A 13,538-nucleotide genomic window follows, 5' to 3' on the forward strand; every position below is an offset into this window, starting at 1 on the left:
TATGCCAGCAAATTTGGAAAACTCAGCAGTGGCCACAGGACTGGAAAAGGTCAGTTTTCATTCCAATCCCAAAGAAAGGCAATGCCAAAGAATGCTCAAACTACTGCACAATTGCACTCATCTAACACACTAGTAAAGTAATGCTCAAAATTCTCCAAGCCAGACTTCAGCAATATGTGAGCCGTGAACTTCCTGATGTTCAAGCTGGTTTTAGAAAAGGCAGAAGAACCAGAGATCAAATTGCCAACACCCGCTGGATCACTGAAAAAGCAAGAGAGTTCCAGAAAAACATCAATTTCTGCTTTATTGACTATGCCAAAGCCTTTGACTGTGTGGATCACAATAAACTGTGGAAAATTCTTCAAGAGATGGGAATACCAGACCACCTGATCTGCCTTTTGAGAAATCTATATGCAGGTCAGGAAGCAACAGTTAGAACTGGACATGGAACAACAGACTGGTTCCAAATATACGTCAAGGCTGTATATTGTCACCCTGTTTATTTAACTTCTATGCAGAGTACATCATGAGAAACCCTGGACTGGAAGAAACACAAGCTGGAATCACGACTGCCGGGAGAAATATCAATAACCTCAGATATGCAGATGACACCACCCTTATGGCAGAAAGTGAAGAGGAAATAAAAAGCCTCTTGATGAAAGTGAAAGAGGAGAGTGAAAAAGTTGGCTTAAAGCTCAACATTCAGAAAACGAAGATCATGGCATCCGGTTCCATCACTTCATGGGAAACAGATGGGGAAACAGTGGTAACAGTGTCAGACTTTATTTTTCTGGGCTCCAAAATCACTGCAGATGGTGATTGCAGCCATGAAATTAAAACACGCTTGCTCCTTGGAAGGAGAGTTATGACCAACCTAGATAGCATATTCAAAAGCAGAGACATTACTTTGCCAACAAAGGTTCATCTAGTCAAGGCTATGGTTTTTCCAGTGGTCATGAATGGATGTGAGAGTTGGACTGTGAAGAAGGCTGAGCACTGAAGAATTGATGATTTTGAACTGTGGTGTTGGAGAAGACTCTTGAGAGTCCCTTGGACTGCAAGGAGATCCAACCAGTCCATTCTAAAGGAGATCAGCCCTGGGATTTCTTTGGAAGGAATGATGCTAAAGCTGAAACTCCAGTACTTTGGCCACCTCATGAGAAGAGTTGACTTATTGGAAAAGATTCTGATGCTGGGAGGGATTGGGGGCAGAAGGAGAAGCGGACGACAGAGGATGAGATGGCTGGATGGCATCACTGACTGGATGGATGTGGGTCTGGGTGAACTCCGGGAGTTGGTGATGGACAGGCAGGCCTGGCGTGCTGCGATTCATGGGGTCGCAAAGAGTTGGACACGACTGAGCGACTGAACTGAACTGAACTGAATGCCACTGTGGTGATGATGCCACCCAACTATCTTATCCTCTGTTGCCCCCTTCTCGTCTTGTCCTCAATCTTTCTCAGCATCAGGATCTTTTCCAATGAGTTGGCTCTTTGCATCAGATGGCCAAAGTATTGTAGCATCAGTCTTTTCAATGAATATTCAGGGTTGATTTCCTTTCAGTTTTAGTTCAGTTGCTCAGTCATGTCTGACTCTTAGTGACTCCATGGACTGCAGACTGCAGACTGACTGGTTTGTTCTCCATGTTGTCTAAAAGACTCTCAGAGTCTTCTCCAGCTCCATACTTCAAAAGCATCAATTCTTTGGTGCTCAGCCTTCTTTATGGTCCAACATTCACATCTGTACATGACTACTGGAAAAACTATAGCTTTAACTAGATGGACCTTTGTTGGTAAAGTGATGTCTCTGCTTTTTAATACACTGTCTAGTTTTGTCATAGCTTTTCTTCCAAGGAGCAAGTGTCTTTTAATTTCATGGCTGCAGTCACCATTTGCAGTGATTCTGGAGCCCAAGAAACGAACACCTCAAATTAGAAACATCTTCAGTTACCTCCTTATCTTAAACAATCAGGTCAATCACTGAGTATCTGCTGCCTCTACTGGACAAGAAGCCTTCTCTGAACGGTTCTAGATGTGTTTACCCTTTTCTCTCATTTTCCCCCATCTGAGCAGTAAAGATACACTGAGTCCATCACCCCTCTCTTTAAAGCCTCTCATCTTCACTTCACACACCCATCCCCAACACCACTTGTAGTTTCAATCCTCTCTACTTCACAAGGACACACAACAACAGCCTCCTCACCAGTCTTCAGTCCCAGCCTGCCCTCGCTATCCCCCAGAGTCCCATTCCACTGAAAGAGACACTGAGGGTGCCTCACTAACTGGGGAATAGTCTCCACTCCTCCACAGAGAGCTCAAGGTCTTTCCTAATCTGATCCCAACCCAGGTCTTTACTTCCAGTTCCTCTTTAATACACCTCATGCTCCTCTCACACTAAATTCTAGTTTCTCAAATTTCTAAGGTCCTTTATATCTCCTTGTCTCTGGGCAGCTGTTCCTGAGATCTGGGCTTCTATTTCTGCTTTGTGTACCTGATTGCAGTGGCCAATGAAAATCCATTCCTCACTCCTTCTAGACTCTAATAGAGTCCTAATGCTGTTCATGTCTTCAAGGATTGACCCTATCTTCAACCACAATGTATGTCAAAAGCAATTATGTGACCAGTTCTGACCAATAAGATGTAAGAGGAAGTCCATTGGAAGGCTTCTGGGAAAGGTTTTAGTCCTAATACTGGACACTGTTGTATCTGGAATTGTGGCAATCATCCTACAATCACCAGCAGGGAGATTAGTGAGGACACAACCACCACACTGAAGACAGGGAAGCAGAAGAACAGAAAAAGTTTAGATCTTTGGTGCAGCCTTGTAATTGCTAAGCCAAATTATAACAAGAACTGTCATATATTGAGATTATATAAGAGAATATACTCTTTAAGTATTTGAATGAATGTTTTCTGTTATTTGCAAATAAAAGCCAATATAACACAGTATTAGATATCTTGCTAAAACTTGTACCTTCAAAGGCTTACTTAGACATCATGTTACCTTCTCTTCTGATCCCTCCTAAAATCAGCTTCTTTCTTTAAGACTCTACTGTACATTTGTATGGCATCTATTACAAATACACTGCAGTGTGTAATAATTTTTTTTACATCCATATTCCCAACTAAACTACAGGCTCCTAAGAAATAGGCATTTTTTCCACAAGGCAGCAAATGGCACCCACATCTACTCCACTGGTAAAGTAAAAAGTGGATGTGTTAGTAGCTCAGTGGTGTTTGACTCTCTGCGATCCTATGGACTGTAACCCGCAGGCTCCTCTGTCCATGGAATTCTCCAGGCAAGAATACTGGAGTGTGTTGCCATTTCCTACTCCAGGGGATCTTCCTGACCTAGGGATCAAACCTAGGTCTCCCACACTGCAGGTAGTACCATCTGAGAAAACAGTGAAGCTTAAGTCATATTAATTCTACTCTTTCTCCATACTTCGTCTATAATCTATCCAAAAGTTCTGTTGGCACTAACTCAAAAATACATACCAATCTCATAACTTTTCACAACTTCCATTGCTGTTCCCTTAATTCAGGTCATCATGGTCTCTCTCTCTTCTTTACCAAGAAACAGTCCAAGTAATTTCCCTGCTGCCACTCTTGCTGCCACTCCATCTTTTGATTAAAAGCTGCCAGAGTGAACTTTCTAAAGTGTAAATCAGATTATACCATTCCTTGCTTTAAATTCTTTCAGTGGTTTCCCCATTACTCTTAGACATGCCCTATGTCAAAGCCTTTGACTGTGTGGATCACAATAAACTGTGGAAAACTCTGAAAGAGATGGGAATACCAGACCACCTGACCTGCCTCTTGAGAAATCTGTATGCAGGTCAGGAAGTAACAGTTAGAATTGGACATGGAACAACAGACTGGTTCCAAATAGGAAAAGGAGTACATCAAGGCTGTATATTGTCACCTTGCTTATTTAACTTCTATGCAGAGTACATCATGAGAAACACTGGGCTGGAGGAAGCACAAGCTGGAATCAAGATTGCTGGGAGAAATATCAATAACCTCAGATATGCAGATGACACCACTCTTATGGCAGAAAGTGAAGAAGAACTAAAGAGCCTCTTGATGAAATTGAAAGAGAAGAGTGAAAAAGTTGGTTTAAAGCTCAACATTCAGAAAACTAAGATCATGGCATCTGGTCCCATCACTTCATGGCGAATAGATGGGGAAACAGTGGAAAGAATGACAGACTTTATTTTGGGGGGCTCCAAAATCACTGCACATGGTGATTGCAGCCATGAAATTAAAAGACGCTTACTCCTTGGAAGGAAAGTTATGACCAAACTAGACAGCATATTAAAAAGCAAAGACATTACTTTGCCAACAAAGGTCCATCTAGTCAAGGCTATGGTTTTTCCTGTGGTCATGTATGGATGTGAGAGTTGGACTCTAAAGAAAGCTGAGAGCTGAAGCATTGATGCTTTTGAACTGTGGTGTTGGAGAAAACTCTTGAGAGTCCCTTGGACTGCAAGGAGATCCAACCAGTCCATCCTGAAGCAGATCAGTCCTGGGTGTTCATTGGAAGGACTGATGTTGAAGCTGAAACTCCAATACTTTGGTCACCTGATGTAAAGAGCTGACTCATCTGAAAAGACCCTGATGCTGCGAAAGATTGAAGGCAGGAGGAGAAGGGGACGACAGAGGATGAGATGGCTGGATGGCATCACTGACTCGATGGACATGGGTTTGGGTAGACTCTGGGAGTTGGTGATGGACAGGGAGGCCTGGCGTGCTGTGATTCATGGGGTCACAAAGAGTCGGACATGACTGAGTGACTGAAGTAAACTGAACAGAACTGAGTCACCAGCAACAATGACTTTCTCTCTAACCTTCAAACACACCAAGGTCACCCACTGAGGGACCTACACACTTGCTGTTCCCTCTACTAGGACACTTGTCCTCCAGATATTCACCTAGGTGCTCCCTTGACATCAATCAGGTTTCAGACCAAATATCAGTTCTTTAAAGGCTCTCCTTGATGACCCAGGTAAAATGGTACCTTTCTTGAAGCCCACAACCTCCAGTCTATTACACTCTATAAAGTCTTCATCAAAGAACTCATTTGTAAGTTTCCAAAATTATTTTATTTATATTAGTTTATATATCCACAGTCTGTATCTTTCCTAGCTCTCATTAGAAAGTATACTTCTTGAGAATAAGAGTTCTATTAGTCTTATTTATTGCTATATGAATGCTACCTAAAATATGGAGGGGGAAAAACAACAATAAGTATTTGTTGATTTATTCTGATTATGTCTTTGAAATCACAACAGCTACTACATAGAAAGTGCTCAACTGGTGAATCAAAGCAGTTCACTAACTAGAAATTTTGCCATTTTGTTCATTTTATAATTGAATTCAATAAAACACATAAATGTCCCAAGGCTACATCCATACTCACTACTGAGCAATGGCTGGTTGATGAGGATTCCTTCTTCTCCGGTAGCAGCAACAGTGATTTCATATTTTCACTGTCTGCATAATCCACAGGCCGCAGACCAAATATGTTGCTGGTAAAATAAGTACAGATGGGTTTAAGTAAATAAAATGTGTGATCTGATTTTTCACTAAATGAATACACTAGTGGAACAATTTTTTCAACTTCCCTAATAAGACACAATTTTTTGAAAATAAATGACTCAAGAATTCACATCAGGCATAAGAATCAAGTACTACAAGCTGCTGAAAAATAGAAAAAAATATGTGAAAATAGAAAAAGAGATGTGAAATTTCAGTTTAACACCAGACCATTACAGGGACTATTCTTAACTGAATATATTGTTACTTAAACATGATTTTTTTTCACAACTCCATATTGGTATTCAAATTCATATTTTAAAATATAGCTTCATAATCATTAATCACTATGGGCTGATTACATACTTTCAAATGCAAATAAAAATCACTTACTGTAGCTGTTACAGGCTCTATAGTCTATATAAACAAATACAGAAATTAGATAAATTCACAAGATGGGTATTTAGATTCACTAGAAGGAAAAGTATGTCACATGACAATTTAATAAAGTGGTAAAAAGGGCATTTTAAAATTAATTTTTAATATGTATGTACACTACAATCTACAATAATTATAGCCATCACAGAATAAACTGATGGGAGTTCAGAGAGCGACCCAGACTTCCCTGCTGCACCAATTCTAGAGTCACAGAACATCACAAGGGAAGAGACCTCAGACACATGGTATGGCTGTTACTTCACTGAGAGAAAGCTTCCACTGACTTGACAAAGGTCTCACTTTCCTTCTATTCATTCTAACAATATTCCATATCGCCCATGATTAGTCTTTCAATCATAAGGACACTGTTGAAATTACAGCACTTTGTCTAATAGTCCACTTCTTTACATACAGTTTCAAAATGATTTTAATGCATTATATCATGGCCGAAAAGTTTTTACACTGAACCTGTCTTTTGAAATCTTCTCTGGTTTTTAGATTACAGGATATCCATACAACAGTCATTATTGTTCATGTAAAAAAAAATGCAATGTGTTAAACAGGATATAAAATTATAAACTTGGTATAATACGAGCTTTCAAATTTGTATCAAATGTGCAGGAAAAGATCTGGATGGGAACAGGGAAACATTAAGAGGGAAAGAAAGGAAGAAGGTGTCAAATCTGAGAGCACTGGGTGAGAGATATGAGCACCTACTGGGTTTAGAGTCAAGGTCATTAATGACCTTAGAGAAAGCTGTTATGATGGCAGAGTGGGAAAAGAAATGAAGCACAGCAAATGTTTCTCTAATGACTGCTATTCACGACTATCAGGTTCAGTCACTCTTTCTCCTTGGCCAAGTGCTACATAAACTCTGATCAACGTGTATTCTCAGATTCCCTTACATGCCCAAGTCCTACAGCATGTGTCTTTCTTCTGAAAAGTTTTTCTCAAACCAAAGTATAATACAGTTACTTGTATTTCAACTTTCTGATTAAAAAAAAAAAAAAAAAAAAAGACACCAGTTACTACACTGGAAATTGGGTCCTCCCAAATTATTATATATTTAAAGCAGGAGCGGGGTCTTCCCTTGTGGCTCAGCTGGTAAAGAATCTGCCTGCAAGGAGGGAGACCTAGGTTCGTTCCCTGGGTTGGGAAGATCCCCTGGAGAAGCAAAAGGCTACGCACTCCAGCATTCTGGCCTAGAGAATTTCATGGACTGTATAGTCCATGGGGTTGCAAAGAGTTGGACACGACTGAGTGACTTTCACTTTCACTCTCAAAGCAGGTAAGGTCATTTTCTTTCAAAAGGGAGCTGATCTCATCCACTACACTTGACATTTCTCAATTTTATTATCTGTTATGGCCATGTACCAAATACACAATCTCCTCACATACCAACGTTCTAAGTATGACAAAAAGGAATCAATATGCTAGGTCTTATATCCCCAGATGGAAAAATAAACAAAAAAAGTCACACTATATGCATTAAAAAAAAAAAAAATCAATCAGTGCACACATAAGGACTTTTTATCAAAGACAAATGTAGATTTCTCCAAGGAAATGAAATTTAAGAGCCCAATCAAGTGTACTTTAATGCACAGTAACTACAGCATAATTATTTTACACAAATACAAACTAAAGAGAACCATGACAACATTTAAAAATGTTAAATGAAAGTACTTTCCAAAGAACCAAATCAGCTTAAAAAGGCTTTAAATCAAAAATAAACAATGGTCTCTGAACAAGGAAGATGCTTTTACGATGTTAAAAAAAACTGCTTCATAAAATGACTAGCAAGATTCTAGTCATTTAGAGTCCTTACTACACAAAGCTTACTACCTCAATATGGTTTTTAAACATGTGATTTCTCTACCTGGATTATGGATGGCTTCTGCTTATACACAATTTGCTAAACGCTTAGCCTTCCTGCATTGCTAATGAACTGGAGAATGGCACATTAAAAATGCTACTGAAATAATCAGTTAACCCTTAGTCCTGCATCATGGGAGATGCAGTCTATTAAATCCTGTCATGATACTGCTTTGCCATGGACCACTGAAATTTGGAATTAGACACAAGTTTTCATGTGACACCTTAAAAAACCATAGCAAGAGAAGACAGAGCATATGTAAGATTTCTCCTTTATTATGTGGGCACAAAAAAGGCATAAAACTTTTTCCCCATAACGATATATTTGAATGAATACTGTGCTTACATATTTATGTCAAAAATCAATTTAAAATATAATTAGATTATCTTCTTTAAAAAAAAAAATAGGTAATACATAGAGGAAAAGCCACAAGGGACTTTTGATGTGATCAATTATTAACTGAAGACATGATAAATCAATTATTCCCCATCACTATATAAGGAAGAAGTGTTTTGTTTGCTTTAGATTTACTGCAATATCATGGAGCAGAATAAGTATCAATAATTTGCTATTAGAATGGGTTACCAAGGGAGCTTATAGAACGATTTTTTTCCTAAATGTTCTTAAATATAGCACGTTATTTTCTGACATACTTTAATCTAAAACCTTAACCTTAAAACAGATTATTTTGGAGGGATACACAATACTTAGAAAACATTGTCTTTGCCTGTAATCCTATTGAGGACAAATACTCTTTCAATAGGTAAGTATAAAACTAAAAAGTATTAATCAAGGCACAAATAATGAGGTGAAATGTGAGATGGATTTTACAGGAGGTTAAAAAAAAACACACAGCAGCAAATAAAACGAACTCAAACTCAGGACTAGAAACTAGAATTTGGAAGATGAATGTGAAGGGCTTGTTGGGGGAATAAGCAATGTGATTATTGAAATGGATGGAATTAATGAAAGAAAGCTTTCTATCAGGGCTGAAGAACCTAATTACTATATGCTCATGTGTCTGAGCCAAATAGAACATGGAAAATTGAAAACTGTATGCAGGTCAAGAAGCAGTCAGTCAGTTCAGTTCAGTCGCTCAGTCGTGCCCGACTCTTTTCGACCCCATGAATTGCAGCACGCCAGGCCTCCCTGTCCATCACCAACTCCAGGAGTTCACTCAGACTCACATCCATCAAGTCAGTGATGCCATCCAGCCATCTCATCCCCTGTCGTCCCCTTCTCCTCTTGCCCCCAGTCCCTCCCAGCATCAGAGTCTTTTCCAATGAGTCAATTCTTCGCATGAGGTGGCCAAAGAACTGGAGTTTCAGCTTTAGCATCATTCCTTCCAAAGAAATCCCAGGGCTGATCTCCTTCAGAAAGGACTGGTTGGATCTCCTCGCAGTCCAAGGAACTCTCAAGAGTCTTCTCCAACACCACAATAGTTAGAACCAAATGTGAAACAATGGGCTGGGTCCAAATAGGGAAAGGAGTACGCCAAGGCTGTACACCGTCACTCTGCTTACTTAAATTATATGCAAAGTACATCATGCGAAATGCGGGGTGGATGAAGAACAAGGTGGAATCAAGGTTGTCAGGAGAAATGTCAGTAACCTCAGATATGCAGATGACACCATCCTAATGGCAGAAGTGAAGAGGCACTAAAGAGCCTCATGATGAAGGTAAAAGAGGAGAGTGAAAAAGCTGGCTTAAAACTCAACATTCAAAAAACAAAGATCATGGCATCTGGTCCCATCACTTCACAGCAAACAAATGGGAAAATAATGGAAACAGTGGCAGACTTTATTTTCTCGGGTGCCAAAATCACTGCAGAAGATGATTGCAGACATGAAATTAAAAGATGCTTGTTCCTTGGGAGAAAAGCTATCACCAACCTAGACAGTGTATTAAAAAGACGTCACTTTGCTGACAAAGGTCTGTACAGTTAAAGCTATGGTTTTTCCAGTAGTCATGTCCAGACATGAGAGATGGACGATAAAGAAGACAGAGCTCCAAAGAATTGATGCTTTCGAACTGTGGTGCTAGAGAAGACTCTTGAGAATCCCTTGGATTGCAAGTTCATACAAGTCAATCCTAAAGGAAGTCAACCCTGAATTCATTGCAAGGACTGATGCTGAAGCTCCAACACTTTGGCCACCTGATGCAAAGAGCCAACTCACTGGAAAAGACCCTGATGCTGGGAAAGATTGAAGGCAAGAGGAAAAGGGGGTAACAGAGGATGATATGGACATGAGTTTAAGCAAACTCCAGGAGATGGTGAAGGACAGGGAAACCTGGAGTGCTACAGTCCATGGGGTTGCAAAGAGTCGTATATGACTGAGCAAATGAATGCCACAAATAAGGCATAAAGCAATAGTCATTAGAAACAAAGACAGTATGTAGCTGTGAAAACAGAAAAACATATATGTCTACTGGCTAAACTATGGGTCAATGCAACACCAATATAATTAAAACTATTTTCAGAATATAGGAAAACCTCAATATCTTCAGTGCAGAATTTACACGTAGTGCATGACAGTATATTAACAACTTTCATATGCACCATTTTTGACAGTTCAGTTCTCTTATGACCTATCAAAGAAATCTCTTTATGATTCAGTGAATGGCAAATGACTACATATAGATAACATACTTTATCAATACTAAATCATAAAAACTGATAAGTAAAACATTTTATATAGTCACTAACCAGGGAAGTATCTTTCTAATTCCAATTTTTTTTCTGTTTCTTCACAACACATTATATTAGCAAATTTTACCACTTTTTTCCCTCTGATATATTCCTGCTGTATTTTTTTAGTGCTGATTTTAAATAATTGTAAATGTATTTCACATAAAAGTTTTGAAGGTATGACTGAAGATTTTAAATTTCTTTTCAAAAATTTAGTTTAAAATCTTGACAGACAATCTAAGTGTCCATAAATTATTGTTTTTTTACTACAGAAAAATTAATAAGAAATGTTGGAGGGTCATTGTTACTGACCTGTAACTGACCAAGGTTAATAGATTCAATACAAAAATGCATATATGTATTAATATACATAATGTATATATATCACAACTAGTAATAATCATTTATTTATTTAACACACATAGACTGAGAATATGTGCATGCAGCCTGCCCTCCATTGCCACAGGTTCCATATCCATGGATTCAACTAACAGTGAGTGGATCAAAAACACTAAAAAAGAAAAAAAAAAAATTTTTTTTAGGAAGTTCCGGAAACAAAACGAATTTGTCATGTACTAGCAACTATTTACATAGCATTACACTGTATTAAGTATTATAAGTAATCTAGAGATGATTTAAAGTATACTGGAGAAAGTGCATGGTGGGACTAGTGGTAGAGAATCTGACTGCCAACGCAGGAGATATAGAAGACCTGGGTTCGATCCCTGGGTCAGGAAGATACCCTGGAGTAGGAAATGGCAACCCAATCCAGTATTTCTGCCAGGATGATCCCATGGACAGAGGAGCCCCTAGTGGGCTACAAGCTATGGGGTCACAAAGGGCTGGACACGACTAAAGCAACTTGACATGCACAGGCACGCACATGCGTAAGTTATATGCAAATACCATGCCACTTTATTTAAGAGACCTGAGTACCAGATTTCAGTATCCATGGGGGGACTGGTTCCAAGTCCTTTGTGGACACCAAGAGGCAATTCTGTATACCTAGGGGAAAAGCTACAAACGTCATTTTGTAATAAGTTTGGCAAACATGCACTCAAGTACTTCTAAGTTCTCTTAGTCACTAAAGAACCAATGAGATAAAAGGGCCTCACAGAGCTGAGTGGGGCAAAGGCCAAGGAAAGAAAACAGGAAGAACTTTAAAGCCTGGTAAAGCTGCTTAGACATCAAGGGAGAAACAATAAAAGGAGATACAGAAGTAGAATAAGAATCTCCCAGGAGAGAGAAAAGCTTGTGTGAAGGCCTTGACATAAGCTAGTGTGGAAAATGAGAAACACCAAAAAATACAAAGAGAAGAGCGAGAAAGAAGAAAAGAAGAGGGAGAAAGACAGAGAAGACAAAGAATGCAGTGTTCTGGAAATGTAAATTGTGGCCTGAAACGAAAAGGAAGGAGCTGAAGAGGTGGACTGTCTCCTAAGGACCCTGATCAGCTCCCTGAACGGCTATCAGCAGGGGGGAGGCATCAACAGAGCAGGCCAGCTGAGAGCTGGGGTTACACAACCAGACAGCCTGAATTTAGAAGGCATCTGTCTACAATGCGGGAGACCCGGGTTCGATCCCTGGGCTGGGAAGATCCCCTGGAGAAGGAAATGGCAATCCACTCCAGGACTATTGCCTGGAAATTCCCATGGACAGAGAAGCCTGGCGGGCTATAGTCTATGGAGTCACAAAGAGTTGGACACAACTTAGTGACTAAGCACACACACACAGGATACAATACAAGGATAAAAAAAAATGAAAGGTACAATCCTCACTTGGATTCTTTTTCATCACTAAGGCTAATAAAAAGAAAGTACTTACTGGAGTGTGTTGTAACACTTCAGCCTTCTTTTCAGGTGTTTAACATTTCAGTTTTACCCCAAAGGCAGAGATCAGAATACAGTATAGGCCTTCAATGTCCTCCCCCTCATGAATGACAGAATAATTAATACGGACCTACTGTATAACACAGGGAACTCTTCTCAATGGGAAAAGAATCTAAAAAGGAGTGGTTATATGTATATGTTTTGAGCAAACTCTGAAATTTAGTGAAGGGCAGAGGAGCCTGGTGGGCTACACTTCATGGGGTAGCAAAGAGTCAGACATGACTTAGTGACTGAACAACAAGAAATATGTATGTGTTTATCTGATTTACTTTGTTGTACAGCAGAAACTAACACAACATTTTATATCAACTATATTCCAATAAAAACTTAAAAAAAAAAAAAATGATGAATAGACACACACCTACAGCTGTCCCCGAGATGAACTTGACCACTAGTACAAGGGGAGAAGGAGAGAGGGGCTAATTTAAACTTGCACTTGCACATATAAATCAGTCTATCCCAAATAACACATGAAACAGCATTTTTACTAATACTAAACTTGTAACATATTACAGATACCAAGACGGTCCACGATGAAATCCTTTATGAACAACTATGAAACTGCAACACATAGATTTTAATTTTTCAAGTCACTTAATCTGTGGTGAAACAAGAAGCAGCAGAGAAATTCAAAAGAGCAACATGATTCTTAACAGCTATAAAATATAAATTATCTGTTACAGAAGATGAATATTTGAAAAATTAACAACAGTAGTAGAATAATAAGTTCAATGTATATACTATATTCTAACTAAGAATTCTACATCCTTGGAAAGAAAACTCTGTTAATAGCAGACCAAGTATCAAATCCTGAACTCTATATTTCTCTTAAAAAAAAAAAAAAAAAAAAACAGCTTATGATATGCTCCAAATACCCGTATACTTCTGATGTGACTGGAATAGTTCTAAGTTCAGTCTGAGACACATAGAAAGCCACGGGAAAGGATAACCTGCTGCTGCTGCTAAGTCCCTTCAGTTGTGTCCGACTCTGTGCAACCCCATAGACGGCAGCCCACCAGGCTCCCCCATCCCTGGGATTCTCCAGGCAAGAACACTGGAATGGGTTGCCATTTCCTTCTCCAATGCATGAAAGTGAAAAGTGAAAGTGAAGTCAT

The 13,538-nt window shown here is 39.2% G+C and overlaps 1 protein-coding gene across 1 annotated transcript in view; it reads right to left on the bottom strand.

The window, feature by feature from the left end:
- Positions 1 to 13,538, bottom strand: part of BARD1 (BRCA1 associated RING domain 1) — a 100,468-nt gene that overhangs the window by 27,457 nt on the left and 59,473 nt on the right. Inside the window, exon 7 of the mRNA XM_061384050.1 lies at positions 5,422 to 5,530. Coding sequence (XP_061240034.1) covers positions 5,422 to 5,530 — 109 coding nt within the window. The remainder of the gene's footprint in view (positions 1 to 5,421; positions 5,531 to 13,538) is intronic.

This window comes from Bos javanicus, chromosome 2, assembly GCF_032452875.1.
Source record: "Bos javanicus breed banteng chromosome 2, ARS-OSU_banteng_1.0, whole genome shotgun sequence".
NCBI lineage: Eukaryota > Metazoa > Chordata > Mammalia > Artiodactyla > Bovidae > Bos > Bos javanicus.